This window comes from Pecten maximus, chromosome 8 (assembly GCF_902652985.1).
Source record: "Pecten maximus chromosome 8, xPecMax1.1, whole genome shotgun sequence".
Lineage (NCBI taxonomy): Eukaryota > Metazoa > Mollusca > Bivalvia > Pectinida > Pectinidae > Pecten > Pecten maximus.
The window spans coordinates 24,430,061-24,449,896 of NC_047022.1; the positions used below are offsets into that span (position 1 = coordinate 24,430,061).

Genomic DNA, 19,836 nt, shown 5'->3' on the forward strand with positions numbered 1-19,836 from the left:
ACAATTTTTATCTCAAAATCTGAAAACTTGAAGACCCATCTTAACTCCAAGTAAAAATTCAGTCCTGACATTAAAAATGGTATATAAAACACACTTGGTTACTTGAATACTTTGAATGTCTAAAATTGTTCATGACTCAACCATCTTTGAGAAACCAAGTTCAACTGTATGCGAGAAGATAACAATAACACTGTAATTCAAAACAGTTGATTTTTATGTGAATATTTACTTATCACAGATCTAGAATATGTTATATGTTAACACATGTATCATCTCTGAAGTCAGGCACCTTAATTTTTATGAATGAAACATTAACCTGTCAGTTGTATTAAGGGAGTATGTACCAGTGACTTCACACCTTGTATTATGTATCATTACTGAAGTCAGTTGTATTAAGGGAGTATGTACCAGTGACTTCACATCTTGTATCATGTATCATTACTGAAGTCAGTTGTATTAAGGGAGTATGTACCCGTGATGTCACACCTTGTATTATGTATCGTTACTGAAGTCAGTTGTATTAAGGGAGTATGTAGTAGTGACTTCACACCTTGTATTATGTATCATTACTGAAGTCAGTTGTATTAAGGGACTATGATGTATCATTACTGAAGTCACTTGTATTAAGGGAGTATGTACCCGTGATGTCTCACCGTGTATTACGTATCATTACTGAAGTCAGTTGTATTAAGGGAGTATGTACCAGTGATACACACCTTGTATTATGTATCATTACTGAAGTCAGTTGGATTAAGGAAGTATGTACCAGTGGCTTCACACCTTGAAATATGTATCATTATTGAAGTCAGTTGTATTAAGGGAGTATGTACCAGTGACTTCACACCTTGCATTATGTATCATTACTGAAGTCAGTTGTATTTAGGGAGTATGTACCAGTGGCTTCACACCTTGTTTTATGTATCATTACTGAAGTCAGTTGTATTAAGGGAGTATGTACCCGTGATGTCTCACCTTGTATTATGTATCATTACTGAAGTCAGTTGTATTAAGGGAGTATGTAGTAGTAACTTCACACCTTGTATTATGTATCATTACTGAAGTCAGTTGTATTAAGGGAGTATGTACTAGTGGCTTCACACCTTGTATTATGTATCATTACTGAAGTCAGTTGTATTAAGGGAGCATGTACCAGTGCCTTCACACCTTGTATTATGTATCATTAATGAAGTCAGTTGTATTAAGGGAGTATGTAGTAGTAACTTCACACCTTGTATTATGTATCATTACTGAAGTCAGTTGTATTAAGGGAGTATGTACTAGTGGCTTCACACCTTGTATTATGTATCATTACTGAAGTCAGTTGTATTAAGGGAGTATGTACTAGTGGCTTCACACCTTGTATTATGTATCATTACTGAAGTCAGTTGTATTAAGGGACTATGATGTATCATTACTGAAGTCAGTTGTATTAAGGGAGTATGTACCAGTGACTTCACATCTTGTATTATGTATCATTACTGAAGTCAGTTGTATTAAGGGAGTATGTACCAGTGGCTTCACACCTTGTATATGTATCATATCACTATTGTATTAAGGGAGCATGTACCAGTGACTCCATGCCTAGTTTGTATGACCATAAAAAAACAAATATTGTCCAGGTTTTCCTGTTGGATTGAAGATAGATGTCACCTAATTTACATTAATATTGATAACATATTGAATTTTATTTTTTGCATCCTATTAGTCAGAAATAACCAATGAAATAAATCAGCCAATCAGCTGGTGTTTCACCTGAACCAAGTCCCTGAGGAAAATGTGTTTCTTAGGTTTGTAGCTGTTTTCCAGAGTAAATAACATAAGAAATGGGTACTTTCTGTATACGAGTATAAAGAGTAGGGTCTTGAGGTTTGGAAAATCAAAAATATATATTCCTACCGAAAATAGATTGTCGTAGGATTTGAGGTGTAAAAAGGCAGGAATTTCCCAGGTCTTTCGAGTACCCGTGTGCTCTTATATGCCATTAAAGCTATACAATAACAACATTTATCCGATAGAAAAAACTTCAAACTTTAATTTGATATAAATTTCACATCCTTTGATCTTCAAATGAGCGAATAAAGGGATGGGGTCACTAGTAATAACATATAGTAAATTATTTAGTTGTGTGAGTCCTTAAAGGAAATGTTCCTAGACAACGGACACTGTGCGATGGCATTAGCTCACAGGCCCTTTGTCCAGGTGAGGGAAAAATGTTGAGTCTATCACAGACCCTTTGTCCAGGTGAGCGAAAAATGTTAAGTCTACCATGTAAATATACTGATTAAAGATTTTATCTGCAAATTGATATTCAAGTTTAAACCATAACAGTTCTGACACAACATCTTTATGCATTTACATTGTTAAAAACCTGAAAAACTGTGAATTATACTGTTACAGTAATTGGAATTTTTGAAAACTGAATAGACAGATTTTTGAATCATAACTGATTTCTTACACATTATACATACCTCCTGGGTGCTTCCTTCTTTTGATCAGGATAACCAAATAGTTGGTTCCATTGTGAAGAAAGCCTTACTATGGACTTGAGTAAGACTATATTCTTGTCCAAGTCTTTATACATATCCACCATCCTCTTATACCGCAATTCATCAACAGAGCCTGCCCTATAACCTATCAACCAATCAGAAACTACCCTGTAAGATATGTCAATTTGACTGGCACATACAGAATCAAGGAAGACATTAGAATTATGCCACTTTGCACCAAGGCCGTTATTAAAAATATCTTTGTTTCTCCTCTCCCGACCATACTGTTTAGGTTAGGGTAGGTAGGCAGGAGAAAGTTTTTTTTTATAGACTACAAAAATACAGTGTTTTTGGAGTACCTTTATTATGACTACTAAGAATTAGAACTGTTTCTGTCCATTATTTTTTAATAGGCATTCTTTTGGGAATGCCCTTGTTGAGACAGTTAACGCAAACTGGAAGTACAACTTTATGCGTTTTCAGGGCTTCTTTGTTTTTCACACAGTTTTCAATTCCACAGTGGCAGCATAAGTCATGTCTTCCAATATTGGAGGAATAGTATGGGAACTCGATGGGAGTTGAGCACGACATCTGGAGTCGTACAAAGACTTTGCCCTGCATAGCATCACCTGTACAGATATAAATGAAATTCAGCTTGATGTACAGACTCAAAACAATAACCTATATGAAAATGTCTTTTTCAGAAGTATTTGTAAATATTATATAAATTCCTATTTATTTTCTTATTTTCAGCAATTACATGTAGTTTTATTCTTGACAACTCGCATCTGCATAACTATGTATGTGAAGCATTTACTTAATTTTGCTCTGCTATTTTATTTTAGTATGTACTGTTGATTTTAAGAAGTGAGAAATAAACTACTTTTCTTCAATTTACGTTTAAGCTTTTGTTATCTTTTTTGCAAATATCCCACTTAATTATATACATCAGCTATTCAACCTACCATCAGCAGTTACAACTGAGCCACAGGTGTAGTCATACTTTTCAAGAGTATGTTTAAGGGACCTGCTATCTCTTGTAGTCATACTTTTCAAGAGTATGTTTAAGGGACCTGCTATCTCTTGGAGTCAGTCTCAGCTTGGAGTATATACATCTTGGCTTTCACATTCACGACAGTTGATGATCAGTCGCACGTTTTGAGCAGTCAAGACATTATTCTTGCAACCCTACAGAAAAATTGAAGGAAATACTTGAAATATGGTTTTATACATTAAATAAAGAGTAAAAGACATGCATGATTAAACAAAAACTTTTAGTTGATTCAATGATTCATGTACATGTATATATATATTTAATGATCATTTTTCAAAGTCTATTTTTAAAAAATTGGTAAAATTAAATGATTAACATTTTAATATTTATACATTTCTTAATATTGGATTTGTTATAATTTAATTTAAAATAATTTGCAGTATATCTGATATATATGATTTAATATAACTTTAAATTGTCAGACACCGTCGATCACTAAATAATTTCTATATGTTCATATATTGAATAGAACCTTTAATACCTTTGGGGGACTGGTTTCACAGCTGGTGTATGGATTGACCTCTCATTTATTGTTTCGACATTGCCACTGATGTTCCATAATGAATTAAGGACGATCTGGATCTGATCAGCCATTGCTTTTTCCGACATTGAGGAAGGAAATCTGTCGCCTGCATCCTTCAATTCCTGAAGTAAATCGTTGAAAAGTTTATCTTTGGCTGAAAGAGAGAACAAAATCATGTATTTCTAATCCTATTAAATCAGTATACTGTTATTAAGCTATTAAATATTTAGTAAAATACCAAACATGTTTAATGGTATTAAATGTTGCAGATTCAATGAAGTATTTGTCTCAGTTAACAGGAAATGATATGCGACATTTTAAATAAAATATTAAAGTTCTTATAAAGTGTCGGTGCCCAGGGAAACAGGAAACTTTTGTGAAATTATATTTAAAACTTTACAGTAAAACTCACGTTTAGGATTTAATAATAATTAGAAAATATTTGATATATTCCATCATGTAAAATTAAAATATTGAAATCGATAAAAGTCATCAAAATATAGTGATTCTGCTGCATTTAATATACATGTATACACCTGAACCCTCCCCTTTAACTCGGAGGTATAGATTTATTTAATATAACAAAATGATACAATACAAAGAGGGGGTGGGTGTCTTAAAAGCTTGTTCCCCTTATACTATTTTAAAAGGAACAAGTCCCCTCTTAAAGACTCTTGACATCTTATATAACGTACCTGTAAAGTGTTCAGTATTATTCCTGAAAGGTGGTGTTTTTGTCTGGCTACAAGAATTCATCAGTACCGAAAATGCAGATCGTTCAGGTGCATGGAGTTGTTTGTCAGTAGACAAGTCTGGAAACCCGACATCTTTATCTCTTTCAATGACGAAAGCAACATATTTTAACGTCTTATCAAATTCCTTTATCACACGTAAAGGTTCGTCAATATCTGGTTCGAATGTATTTGTGCCCATTAACTTATCCGAGACAGTAAGTGTAGCGGTGTCTGTTTTATGCATGCTGAAATCGACGATGCCGTCAAGCAAGTCATGGAGAACATCGTTCCACGTGTCACTTTCATTATATTCATACAGTCTATTTTTGCATAAATTGCGAGTTTTTCCACAGCATCGTACTGTTACAGAGGAACACAGGGTAAATCCATCTTCGTGTTGTCTTTTCTGCCCAAATGAAGTAGCCATGTTGGTCGTCTGCATCAAAGATACTCGGAATGTTTTTAGGTTGTTCGTCTGTGCGGGGGGAAAATCCTGTGAACTTCCGGTTATAGTAATATACAAAAACTGAGTCGGAAATTTTTCGGAATTAATTTTCCGGAATTAAAAAAAAAGTCGAAGGGAAAATCTTTAAACAAACATTTGGGTCGGCAGGGTTTTCGGAGGGTCGGTAGGGCGAGGGAAAACAAACAATCTTTTAATTTAGGCCCAAGTTTACATTTACAAGTTTATAATCATTAATTTTATAACAACCTGAGAAAGGTTGTTAACCCAGAATTACAACACAGAAATATTATTTGAACTTTATTTTTAAATTGTCAATCTATTTGCTCTTTTTATGGGTTACATACTTTTATTAATGGACAATATTTTTGAATTAACTTTTTTTTCTTGCAGATAGCATATACACTCTGCCTCACACAAAAACTAATAAAATAGCACCCAGGGTAAAGAAATATTTCTTATTAACACAAACATATGATACCCAGGGTATAGAAATATTTCTTATTGACACAAACAAACGATCCCCAGGTTATAGAAATATATCTTATCAACACCAACAGCGTCCTAAGAAAGATCAGAAGTTATATAGAAAATATAGAGGCAGAATGCAATATAAGATATCTTGTGGAAGAAATCAATTATTAATTCACACTAAAATTAAGAAATAAAATCAGGATCTCAAACCTTTTGGAGGGTCATAATTAAGAATGTAACTTTTGGTATTGTCAGAAAATATACAACAGACTATTCTTCTTTTGAATTGATCATAATTACTCTTTGTAAATTTCAATGTACATTAATAACATTATGTATATGATAGATAACAAGACTACAAGTCTTGTACAGTACTGACCTTTCTCTGTGAGGCGCAAGTCCGCATTATCCGGTCGTAAACTCAGCCTGTACTCGGCACGACTGGTAAACATACGATATGGTTCATTGGTTCCGAGGGTAGTCAAGTCGTCCACTAGAACACCAATGTAGCCCTGTGTCCGGTCAATTGTTAGACTAGCTTTGTTCTGTACTTTGAGAGCAGCATTTATACCTGCCAGTATACCCTGAAAGTTGTACAAATCCCTGTCCTTAAATGACTGTTAATAGGATGTCAAACAATACAAAACAAAAACTCCTATAACATTGTCATGATTATGACACATTGTTACACTTAGACTAAAACATAATATGTAACATACATGTAATGATAAAAATACATGTCCTTATAAACATTTATGATTGCATGCAATGCCATTTTATCCAAACATATTCCATATCATAAATGTTGGGGAAGAACACAATTAGGTAACATATCAGATTTGAAGAAACATCTTGGAATAACAAGGAATCCTGCCAAATATAGAATGTTATATGAAGGACATGCAGTCAGGTGTTTCTGAGGCCAGCCATGCATGAACATGGATATAACAAATTAAACTGGGACTTAAGCTGGTTACTCTATAAATAGGTTCCTTTTCAGAAAAAATGGAGTCCCTCTGAATAATTTGAATTCCTTTTCCCACCACAAGTGTGGTCCATTTTTTTTCAATGTTTCAAAAAGTTGTTTGGGTGACATAATAGCAATCCCTGCCTTATGAAAACAAGACATTCTGATTTCTGCTGTCTGAGGCGTTACCCCATTTCAGTGATCAACCAATATATACCTGTGCAGCTGCTTCTTCATAGCCTGTGGTTCCATTGATCTGTCCCGCAAAGAACAGGTTCTGGATCCTTAGGGTTTCCAGGGTTGTACCGAGTTGTCTGGGGTCTATGTAGTCATATTCAACACCGTAGCCTGGACAACAATTGGGGAAGTTAATTATATAAACGTACAAGAGGATTATTTAATTTTCCTCAGGACGTTCTGCCATATTAAAAGTAAACCAAGTGAGACAAGACAAAACTATATAGGCCACCCTCTCTAGACCTCACCAGTATATACATCATATTGTGCAAAAAAAAGGCCTCCCCAGTACATACCCAGTCTTAGAACCCTATTTTGCCCTCCTTTGTATACTTCAAGTTTGACAAAGATTGCCCACCCCAGTACATACCAAACCTTGGAATAATGACCCTCTTTTACACTTCAGGTTTGACAAAGATTGCCCGCCCTAGCACATACCCAACCTTAGAATGATAACCCTCTTTTACACTTCAGGTTTGACAAAGATTGCCCGCCCAAGCACATACCCAACCTTATAATGATAACCCTCTTTTTACACTTCAGGTTTGACAAAGATTGCCCGCCCTAGCACATACCCAACCTTATAATGATAACCCTGTTTTACACTTCAGGTTTGACAAAGATTGCCCGCCCCAGTACATATCCAACCTTAGAATGATAACCCTCTTTTGCCCCCCTCAGTACAAACCAGATTTACAAGGATTACCATCCCCCTATATGACAAAATACATTGTATCGAAACTTACAAAGGCTACCCTCTTTTGCCCTCCCACGTACATACCAGGCTTTACAAGGGCTGCCCTCTCCAGTCCTTTTATACATCGTATGATCCTGACCTGGTCCTCTTCAGGCATGGTACATCCGAGGCCAGCAGGGTAAACTAGCTCATTGTTGAACCCTGCCATGGACACACAAACAGAAAGTTACATACAAAGTTGTAACAACAAGAATTTAATGTCAAAATGAATGAAATGTATAAACATCTATATCTGTATCCTGTTCAAAGTGACAGTCCTTAAATACTGTAAACATGTTTATTTTGGTAAACTCAAATCTCAGTTCATCTCCAGATTTTATCATTTTAACACAATGATGAATTGGTACTTCCAAATTATTTTTCCATAGAAATAGTACATGTATATAGAAAGTGGAATTCGCAGTATCATACTTAAGCACAAAGCTTCCATTGCAAAAAGTGCTACATGTAGTTGTAAATAGAATAATAGGGTTACCGCTTAAATATGCATGTTTACACTGATGCTTGTTGTTTCATAATGTTGTTAATGTTGAAAGATAAAGTGTTTTTTTTCAATCCCGAAATTCTGAATAGAACTGTCTGTAATCTTCACGACTGATTGTATAATACTGTACCATCAGAACAAAACGCAGTTTCATGTTCAAATTGATTGATTATTATTGTAATATTATTGATAGTTAAGTAATTTAAGAATTGAATCAAATTTATTCAACCTCTGAGCTGAAACTCTGTTGAAGAATATGACAATTCATTGATACATATTGACATCTATCATTTCATTTCTGTGCACATTAGAGTATTACATGATGTACACAAACCTTCAGGTTCAAGCCATATTTGATGTGAGCGACCTTTGAACCTCAAGACTTTCGACTCCAAGGAGGGACAATACCTGGAAAAATAGAATAAATTTCTGATCCTAAAACATAATATACATCAGACAAAATATACGTATAATACAAAATGTATTTTGGGAATGTTTCCATGACAACTAAAATTCTACTTAAAAATACAATGTTGAGCCTTGTTATGTCAATATTTTAAATGAAATATTCTTGATCAGGCAATTTTCCTTGGAAAATTCATTTATACTCATATCATCTAATAATATAATTATTGTACTGCATGCTTGCATTTCAGTTTCAGAGATTTTTTTTTATAATATATACATCCATACGAACATGAAATGGTAACTCATGTATTAACTCAGATTGTAATGTTAATAAACAGATTTATATAACGTGAATATTTAGTGGTGTTATCTGTTCAGGAACGTTTAACTTTTTTTTCTTTTTAATTTTCCTGTTTCAATGAAAAACTGGGAAAATGTCCCTACCTTGGACCATTTATCTCTTCCATGACATGGCGATTCTTGTCAATGGTTTCTGTGACAATTTTGTCTACCTCTGGATTTGTATATGTCATGTGACAGTCAACTTGTTCATTCGCCTGTTAAAAAAAAACAAATAATATTTTCCTGAAATGTTCAGATATGTATTGCATATTGTACATACATCTACAAAGCAAAATTTGATCCTTAATCTAGTTCTTGTAGTTAATGAAATCTGAACTTCAAAATAAAATGATTTAAAAAAATTGAAATAAGATTTTATATATATGAAATTATCCTCTTTCAAAGAATCTTAATCAACATCATCTGCACATCTTTGATGACATAACAATGTTGTGAAATCATGTAATTTGTGTAGTTTTTAAGCTGAAATTAGTTTGAGGTACGCAGGTATTCAGTTTGAGGTACACAGGTATTCAGTTTGAGGTACGCAGGTATTCAGTTTGAGGTACCCAGGTTTTCAGTTTGAGGTACCCAGGTATTCAGTTTGAGGTAAACTGGTATTCAGTTTAAGGTAAACAGGTATTCATATGAAAGTCAGATACATGTATCAGGGCCACTGGTGTTTTTTTGTTGTTTAATTCATATACATTTTTTCATGGTTAAAAAGTCTAGTCAAAAGCAACATTGCCTTTTCAGTTTTCTGGTTTCTAAACAAAATATTTCCCTTTGACCCCTAGAAGTGACCTTGACCTAGTTTGAGTACAAAGTTGTTGAGAGTATTACATAACCCAATATCATGTGATTACACTATTATACAAATATATCATGGGATATATGGGATCAAATATTCTAGACTATTGCACAGACAACCATGATATACTTGTTTTATTACGTAATCACTAAAACACAGTTAGAATTACTGACATCTCGACTTTCCTGTAGGCCTAGAGTCACCATGACTGTCGTTGACGTTGTTGACATCTCACAAAACCTTACAGGTGCTCAATAGTTTGCATGTGACTGTACACGTTCAAAATATAGCTTATGTATATATAGTTAAGGAAAATCAAATGCATTATGTAATAAAACAAAATAAGACAAGTTGTATTAAAATTAAAGGGGGAATCCTCACATGTACTTGAGTGTTTCGTCAAAATGCGATATAAAAAGAATAAATCTAAACTCACTGAGATCCACACTCTGTCATTGATAAAAGAGAAAGGTCGTGGGTGGTCATCTGCCTTCTTTACTTCAGTCTTAGAGAAGTCAACAGTCTTCGCATCCAATCTTGGAGGAGTTCCTGTTAAAAATTTGGGACAGCTTCATTTAATCAATCTATCTATCTATCTATCTATCTATCTATCTAGCTATCTATCTATCTAGCTAGCTAGCTAGAACCCATGTCCAGTAATAAGCACACCTATATCCTTTGGCTGCTAATAGCTAATACAGTCTACCCTCGTTATATCGCCACATTTCTTCTACGGTAGTTATTGCGGTATAACGAGGGTGGCAATAGTAGCAATACTCAACCATTTTTTTCCTTAATATGTTTATATCTAAACTGTATTTTATTTTGTTAATCAATGTTTTCTGATTACAAAACAGAAAACAGATTGAAAATCGGTTGAAAAACAAATTTTCTATGCGATTTATAAAAAACGAAAATCCACTGTACTAAAATGGCATTTTTTTCAAATACAGTCAAACCTGTATTAAGTGGCCACCCAAGGGACCGACAGATATTGGCTGCTTAAGACAGGTGGCTGCTTAAACCAGGTTGGCCAGAAATGGCCTGTTGCCTAATTCTTTTTTTAATAGTTTCTTAAATTTATCAAATTTTAATGCACTTATTGATATTGATAACAATATACCATGTACAGTGTATTTTGAAATGAAAACTAAAAAAGATCAAAGTTTTGATGAATTTGATAAAAATACCTGGTCATGTGATCATCGCGGATGTCTACTTCCGGCCAAAATGGACGCTACATACAGGACGATACAACGACTTGGGGCAGATTTTTGTGGCCGTTGACCGCGTTAGACAGGTGACCGCTTATCTAAGGTTCATTATATAGTGTTTTCCATTGGGCGGACCACAGACTGGCTGCTTAACAGAGGTGGCTGCTTATTCAAGTTGGCTGTTAGAGCAGGTTTGACTGTATACAAAAAACGCGTACTCCATGTATCTTGATAAGTTGAATATAATTTTGTTTGTATAAATGGTGTAAAAATTGGCCAATTGTAATATTCAAACTAAAAACAGAACATTCTTCTATTTTTATGTAAGATATTGCAGGTAAATTGTTCCATTATGCCCTTTTTAAGTGGAAGTTACTCCCCTTCTTAAATTTTTAAAAGTGAAACTGAAAGTATAAAGATTCAAATATCTTCAACGAGGTAGTAATAACATCTCAGTGAAGCTATAACACAATTTAATTAATTGTGTTTTTTTATATAAACAAATGATAGCAATGTTGGTATGTGATAAATGCAGTCTACACAAAGAAAAAGTTACTGTAAATGCGTACATTCAAAACTAGGTCAAGTTGACTTCGATATGACGTCAAGTTTTCGTCCAAGAAAAGGTGTGTTCATCTGTTATTGTAAACGTTTCATTTGTTTAATATTGATGCTTAAATTTATTTGCTTTGCTTTTGTGTAATTCAAACTAAAGGATTCAATACAAAATTAGAGAGAAAATGTGTATTGTGTACCGCCTAGATCAGGGTCTCTCGGCGCTACTTTCGACCGCCATCTTTGATTTTACAAGGTTGTTTAGTGACCCCCGTCTCGAATAAATGACATTTTCATGTGTTTCGTGGGATTGTCATACATATTATTATATACCCAAAAAATCAGAAATGCCTAAGTAATACAGCCAGTATGGTCAAGCCGTTTGACTCGGCCGGAATCACAGTAATATTCATGTTTCAGTTTTTCAAAAAATCAGCATTCCTTACCCTTCTGCCATTTTTAACATATGAAATATAGTTGAATCAATAGGATTCCTTATGGATATTTTTAGGTAATTTATGCGTTTGTACAGAATGATAAAGACAGTTAAATCCTCCGGATACTAAACCCTATAATTGGGGTACATGTACATGTTTTAAAGTGTTTCTAAGATATCGATACCAGTTACCTGCCTTTTGCTTGAGCATCGCTAGCGATAGTATCGAATTATGAAAATTACAACCATGAAAGAGATTGCATTACAAACGTTTCATTAAATACAAGCTGAGTATTGTATTTAGAATATGTATTGCATTGATTATAATACATATATGATTTCTTTAACTTAGTGTTATAGGTTTATATATCTACACGAGATAATCTCACGGTAATATAAATAGTACACTAAAGAGTTCCTCGATCACCAAAAACAGAACAAAATGGCGATATCGTAGAGGGAAATCATAGCGATTCGCAACATTTGTATTTTAACACACGTGGCGGGTGGCGGTATGCGAGGGTGGCGAATGTAACGAGGGATTTATATAGGAGGGAAATCCATTCCAGAGGTTTAGGTGGCGGTATGCGTGGGTGGCGATAGGTCGTGAGTACACTGTATTTTCTTGTGTAAACCAGGCCTTTGAATCAGAATCAGAGGCCCCTGGGTTTATTGCAGGATAATTTTTTTTTTCATCTGGTTGGTAGGGTGGCACAGTGGTGACACACCAGCCTTTCCTCGGCAGCCGGGGTTGGATTCCCAAATCGGATATGAAAAGGAATGGGGTGGGATATGAAAAGAAATGGGGTCACCTGCCCGACCACATGCATTTTCCCGGGTAATTCAGTTTCCTCCCACAGTGTGACCTTTCATCCGGGTCAACAAAAATGTTTAATACAAGTTGATATAACTTGTTTTTGCAACTAAAATAAATAAAGTTTACACATATAATTATTTGTTAGTCTTGATCCTACAAAGTAATCATTCTATTACAAGATTTTGAGCTTTCAACAGATAGCCGTACACTTCACCTAAAATTGTTCATAATTTTCTAGTTTTTAGTCAACAATCAAAACAATGAATGTTTGATTATACCCAACAAACATTTCTTTTAATTTCCTGTAGTATTTTTAATTGTACTCACTAGTTAAAACCATACATCTCACTTCACACTTAACTTACCAGTTTTTAATCTTCCAATGGAGAACCCAGCATTCTCAATACTCCTGGCCAGCCCCACTGAGGGTTTATCTCCCATCCTTCCAGCTGCCCAGGTGGTCAGTCCGATGTTAATACTACCTCGTAAAAATGTCCCTGTGGTCAGTACTACTGCTTTGCTATAAACCTTTTCTCCATTGCCTTTTTTTCCAAACAGGTAAAAAAATAATTTTCAATAACTTTTGATGTTAAACTACCCTAAATTTGTGCGTGTAGTGTGCAGGTACATTTTTGAGGTACATTTTTGAGGTTCATTTTCAGAAAAAGAAAATAAAAAAAAAAATTGGGGGGGGGGGGGGATGTTTAACTTTAACAGCAAGGTAGCTGAACACTCTGGCATAAGATGACATATATATTTGTAACTTATCAAAGCTACATTACATCATTTAATTAGAATCACCGGTCAGATTTGACACATTGGGTTCATAAAGCCAAAATAAAAATAGACAAAATGTAGTTGGTTTGCCGTAACCCGCCTTCCCAGAAAAAATTAGCCGACTCAAAAAATGTTATTGGGAAAAATACAACATTGTTTTTTAACGATTTGACCATTGCTGTGCATGTTTGAAACTATGTCTCCCAAACCGAAATAAGGTTGGTGTGCATTTCTTTGTTTAAGAATACTAGATAAATAATGATTTCCATATTCTGGTTTGTTTTCATATTAGAGTGGGGGTACGCAAGTTCGCACACTTTCGGTATGTATTTAAATACATTTTCATCAAATCAATTTCAAATCAAGAAAGAATACCTCACATTGTTAGTTGTACAGATGCTTCGTAACATACAAGTGTGCAAGCTGATATGCGCACACATATCACTGCGCATGGGAGCTGTTGTTAACTTGTGTTTATTGCTGGGTTTGAAGACGATCGGGAACATAATTTCGCACACCCATCTAACTTCTTTAATTTTGTTGGTAAAAATAGTTTTCAGCCATTTTACAGACAAACAACATCCTAAACTAAGATTAAGCCCAATGCCATGATTAAAAAAATCTTTAAAAACGAAATAATGTAAAATTGGAAAGTTTCAATTTACCGCCATTTTTGCTTTAAATAATGACCGCTCCCTACGAAGGTAATGTAAACAAGGCGGTGAAAATGGCGAGGTGTCTGCTGTTATTAGTTATACTTTAGTGGATTTGTATTCAGTTTTGTTTATAATCTGATCAAATGATATTTTTCCTAAATATTTGCAAATTCACATGCAAATCAACAACTGGGATTATTTTAAATAAAATATTTAATCATCCGGTATCAATTTTATCGGAAGAGATTTGGTTTGTTTTTGTTTAACGTCCTATTAACAGCCAGGGTCATTTAAGGACGTGCCAGGTTTTGGAGGTGGAGGAAAGCCGGAGTACCCGGAGAAAAACCACCGGCCTACGGTCAGTACCTGGCAACTGCCCCACGTAGGTTTCGAACTCGCAACCCAGAGGTGGAGGGCTAGTGATAAAGTGTCGGGACACCTTAACCACTCGGCCACCACGGCCCCTATCGGAAGAGAGTCTTATCAGTTAAAATTTGTTTTCAAAACGAACTTAATCTGAAAAGATGATGTACTTAAAATGGCAAATGTTTCACTAAAGGTTGGCATTAGTTAACATATAAACAAAAAAGCACAGTCCTCTACAACTTGGAGGAAAAACGCAGAAATTCGTCAGGTGTGCGAATTTGCGTACTGTGCGAAATCACATACCCTTGCTCTAAAGGTTAAAAATCTGTTTTCAGAACTGAATAAAAACAACAACATTTCAGCCCTACCTACCTACCCATATGTAAGACCCCCTGGTCGGGTTACAGCAAACCAAGATATTTTTAAGGGTGGCCTAAGTGTTCATTTCTGAAAAGTGATCCAGGCTTCAGAAGTCAAATCACAAATAGCTATAGGAATGGTCAAATGTATTCCAAAAACTGGTAGACATTTCCATTTAATCTCAACAGCCAAGTTTTGGGAAGTCGAAAATATACCCCGGTACTGACAAGGGTCAACTTAAAATTCAAAGAGTGTTAAGATTCAATAATTAAAAGTGGATGAATCTGATCCCTCAACACGACCAGGAAAATTTGCTAAAAACTCAAAATGCATTCATTATAGAAACACAAAAATTAACAAAGACAGGATTGATTATTGGAACGAACTTTCCCCCCTTCAGCCTGGGATTCTCAACTGCAAACTTACCAGGCCAGACTATGATCCTTGCTGATTTAACACACATAATGAAAACTTTGATTTCTGTGGCCATACAACGTACCTAGTACTACCCCCACACACGCTTGTTTGGTGAGTTGATGCTGAGGGTCGTGTGGTTCTTGTAGGATGAGGTCCTCAACAGGGGAGGCAACTACTGTTAGATTTTCAGTTGTCATGACATCTGTCTGTAGATTTTTCTTGTACAGATCTCGGTCTATCTGGGCACGTAAACCCTGTAATACAGACATCAAGTATTGATTAAGGTTATTTTCAGTCATATCTGAACAACAAATTACAATGATAAAGACAAAATCATATTCTGTGTCTGATAATGTTGAATCCCATTCAATGATATTTTGGCTGGTACCAGCTGTAGTTTCAATACATATTCTATGTGTGGGGCTGTGGAGGCCGAGTGGTTAAGGTGTCCCGACACTTTAACACTAGCCCTCCACCTCTGGGTTGCGAGTTCGAAATCTACGTGGGGCAGTTGCCAGGTACTGACTGTAGGCCGGTGGTTTTTCTCCGGGTACTCCGGCTTTCCTCCACCTCAAAAACCTGGTATGTCCTTAAATGACCCTGGCTGTTAATAGGACGTTAAACAAAAACAAACCAAACATATTCTATGTAGACTGATACCACTCTATGTTAACAATATCATGATAATATGACTCATTATCATATTGTTGCCATGGACACAACCAAAGCAAGGCAGAATGTTGCAAGCAGACCATTGTCACAAAATTAAAACTTGACAATGACAGGATTCAAATAAAAGTGCATTAAGTGTCAAAACTCTGTACATGGAGAAGCTTGTGACCTAATTCAGTTAGCAGCTCACAGCTATTCCTGTACTCATATACACAATAATATTTGTGATATAGCTAGGGCTCAAAGTAAATGACACACATGTCTCAAAGGGCAATAACTCTGTATATGGTAGATTTTGTGATGTAATTGCAGTATGTGACACTCTGCTATCTTTATAGGTACATATATTTCTATATAAAATTCATCATCCAATTTACAGCTAGGTATATTTACATTGCCTATTTAGCCATAAGCGTCCTGGGCAGACTTACCCAGACAGCAGGTCCTTTGCTTCTATTCAAAACTTTATAATGGATACCAGATTGATCTACAAAACAAGATGAGGATCACACTACGTGTCTGACATAATTAGTCAACATCATTATGAAATGAGGAATTTGATAATTTGTATGTAAAGGAAACAGTAAAGGAATATCTAAAGGCAATGGTAAAAACTATTTACCAGGTTTTGGTAAAAACAGAAAAAAAATATATCCAGCCTGTTATTATCTTATACTAGCTTTTGTATTATAAAAACAAGTTACAGAGCATAAAAGTGGAGACAGGTCACCTTTAAACAAGTACTATCTCAGGTTAATGGGAATTTCCATTCAGCTTTACATATAGATTTAGTAGTGTTAAATTAATTTGACATAAACTCTGGAAACATGTACCAGGTGTAATATAAATATTTACCACAGATCCGAGCACAAACTCCCCCAAGGGCATCAACTTCTGTCATCAAATGTCCTTTACCTATCCCTCCAAATGATGGATTACAGGACATTTCGCCTGCAAACAACAATGGTATGTATTCAGATATACCTCCTCTTATTACCACTGATTTTGCCAACTGAACGCAAGAAATATGAAAATGGGTGATGGTTTATAAAATTTGGTTGAGGCCTAAACGATAAAAAATACATGTACCTGCGTTTCCGCTAAACCTACCCTATATTTTTGTGCCTACCCTAAAATGTTTTGTGTGTTTTTTTTTTTATCCGATTCTTTTTCATGGAAGGATCATTTAATTCAAGATCCCTTGTCTATATATAGTAACTGTTATATCCTTATTATTAGTAAATTTACTAATCAAATAAGTTTCCTAGTCCTTACTATCCTATTTTTCTGGCAGGTAAATGGAAAAACACAATATTTTCTTTCCTGGGCCTAAATATATTCACTTCCCTTAATTTCAAATTGTATTTTTTCAAATTGACTTAACGCTACATATGTATAGTCACCACCCAAACAAATCAAAATTTCCTGATTAAATCGAACAAAGTGCAAATTTAGATTGCCTTTAATATCCCTAAATAAATTTTTAAAATGGCCAAATGAAAATGAGCTTGAAAGAATAGAGTTTTTAGTTTGTGTCAGAAAGAGAAAACGAATATAATACAGACAGCATCTCAAGATATCTTTGGGAGGAAAGATGAATTGTGGGACTGTCAACAAACAAGAAACAAAGAAGATACTGTGTATGTACAGTACTTGATGCAGGTAGGTGAAAGTCTACATTTGTAAGCTATGCCCTGTCCCATATCGCTTCCTTACGCATGTCACTATATATATGAACTATAAAATCAAAATTTCTGTCAAAACTGAATTAAACGCTCAATCTTTGATAAAGCAATTGTTGGATTGAAAGGAAATCTCGCAGTCTGGGTATTAAAGTCTTGCCCCAGACTGTGATGTACAATTTTCATCCAAACTAATATATTACATCATATTAGGAATAAGATTCATCAGTTTGGTATGAATTTGTTTTATACACAAACAACAATTGAAAGCTTAATTTGATAGGTTTTGAAAATGTCCATTTCCGTTGTCAAGCGTCAAGTGAACAATAGCCGTGTTGGTGTTCTGACTGCTGAAATCAGCTCACTACCCAAAATAGGCTGAATTAGTGAAGTGAGCTGTCAAAAATTGTAGCGCGACATTTCGTCCAAATGCACTCTACTTTAGAACACTTTGTTTGACAAAGGAAATAGATGTTTTCAAAAGCTCGCAAATTGAGTTTTCAATTTCTGTTTGTGTACAAAACAAACTTGTTTATTTGTTACACCATTGTCTCGCTTTCAATATCATCATGTCACATGCTCAAATATAGTCTTTAGACAGGGCTATTTATAGGAAGGTTTATATTTTCCTCTGGTCAAGCTGGACAATCAACTATTGAATTAAGTCAATGAAAGTAGGAATTGAAATCTGGAAGCAAAATGTATTTATGCAAGAAATTTGATATTTTCCCAATAATTGATTATGTGGGCAATGACCATCTATATCATGTACCTATTGTTTCTATCTTATGTGTAACTAATAATGTCCGACTGCCAACTCTTGCTGAAGCACAAGCCGCCTCTGTCCCAGCGTGGCCACCTCCTACCACGATGACATCATAGTGGACAGCGTCTGATTCAGAGGCAATGGAGTGAGAGGTCAAACTTCGCAAAGATGTTTTGTGCCACAACCAACGCCATCGCTGAAAGGTCATTGGTATACCTAGAATGGGAAAGAAAGAGATATAAAATGAAATCATTTTCTTTCTGTTAGTAATGTAAGATGATTATATAAAATTAAATAGTGAAGCACAATTACATGTCTAACGTATATTTCACCTAGATTAAAAAAAGTCCTGATGAAATCATCGGTATGGAATATTCCGTATAAGATGATCTTGGTTTCTTGTAGAACTAATATTCATACCCTGCCTACACTGATCGGTCAGAAATTGTCCATCCGTCATCCAGAGCTACGTTATAGCAGCTAGGTTTCTTGCAATCATGGAAAACAGGATCTTATGCAGGTATATAAATCTATTGTCCATCCGTCACTCAGAGCTACGTTATCGCAGCTAGGTTTCTTGCAATCATGGAAAACAGGATCTTATGCAGGTATATAAATCTATAAGGGAAGTGATAACATTGTTGGTGTGTTTAGAACATGTACACTAGATATATAAAAATCTCTAGCTGCAATAATGTAGCTCAGGGAGACGGATGGACAATTTCTGACAGATGGTGGAGAGCAGTGTTGGCAGGGTTTGAATATTTGTTCTAAGAAATCCCCACAAAGTAATTATCTCTTCCATTTATCGTATATTGTTTCAAGTGAATAATTCCATCCTTAAAGGAATTATCTGATGTGATTTAATATGTCTAATGAATCTAATCATTACAGTATATATAACATATATCAGAAAATAACTTATGCACCGGGACATAGGGACGGTTTTTAGGGGGTGGGGCTAGATTAAAATTCGGTAAAAATAATATGAACGGCTTTTCCGTATATATTACACTAGGAAAGTCCAAATACATGTAGCTATATATATAGACTGTAACAAATTCTCAAGTCCCTGTGGTCAGTGTGGACGTAAGTCGTAAACGGTTTTCACACAGAAATGTAAACAGCTAGGCCTAGTTGTCAAAAATTAGCTAATGGAAAAGGTTGCGTATTCATTCTTATCGATGGTATGATTTTGTTCCTGTAACCAGGATAATTGTGCATTGATGAATCAACTAGAATATGAGACATTGCCATTAGCTGTTTAACTCACGGAGACTTTTCATGGAAGCCGCCATCTTGAATATGATAATAGTCGTTGCGGAAACAGAAAAAAAAATCCGGATACACATCTCTTCGATAGAATAGAAAAAAATAG

At 35.0% G+C, this 19,836-nt stretch overlaps 1 protein-coding gene across 5 annotated transcripts; it reads right to left on the minus strand.

Moving 5' to 3' along the window:
* Positions 1-1,803: 1,803 nt before the first annotated feature.
* Positions 1,804-19,767, minus strand: LOC117332881 (protein MTO1 homolog, mitochondrial-like). Of its 5 annotated transcripts, XR_004533799.1 has the most exons (17): positions 19,732-19,767; positions 18,465-18,674; positions 16,866-16,961; positions 16,442-16,497; positions 15,421-15,592; positions 13,128-13,304; positions 10,177-10,289; positions 9,032-9,144; positions 8,514-8,587; positions 7,720-7,836; positions 6,919-7,049; positions 6,114-6,318; positions 4,759-4,898; positions 4,022-4,217; positions 3,560-3,674; positions 3,452-3,513; positions 2,517-3,115 (listed from the first exon to the last, which is right to left on the minus strand). XR_004533799.1 is itself a non-coding variant. In XM_033891943.1 (13 exons), the coding sequence occupies exons 1-13, from the start codon at positions 19,754-19,756 to the stop codon at positions 2,459-2,461; spliced, it is 1,662 nt and encodes a 553-aa protein (XP_033747834.1). In that variant the 5' UTR covers positions 19,757-19,767; the 3' UTR covers positions 1,804-2,458. The 5 variants fall into 5 exon arrangements, 2 of the variants coding, with proteins under 2 accessions (XP_033747834.1, XP_033747835.1); XR_004533800.1 differs by having other exon boundaries at positions 3,452-3,674; positions 4,022-4,185; XR_004533798.1 differs by having other exon boundaries at positions 3,452-3,674.
* Positions 19,768-19,836: the final 69 nt, after the last annotated feature.

What these genes read in the sequence shown, in the direction of transcription:
- LOC117332881 (XM_033891943.1), bottom strand. Translation starts at nt 19,756, where the DNA reads ATGGCGGCTTCCATGAAAAGTCTCC. An exon ending in GTGTGTGGGGGTAGTACTAG is followed by an intron (nt 13,305 to 15,420) that starts GTACGTTGTATG and finishes TTGGAAAAAAAG; the next exon opens with GCAATGGAGAAAAGGTTTAT. An exon ending in AATATGGCTTGAACCTGAAG is followed by an intron (nt 7,837 to 8,513) that starts GTTTGTGTACAT and finishes TGTCCATGGCAG; the next exon opens with GGTTCAACAATGAGCTAGTT.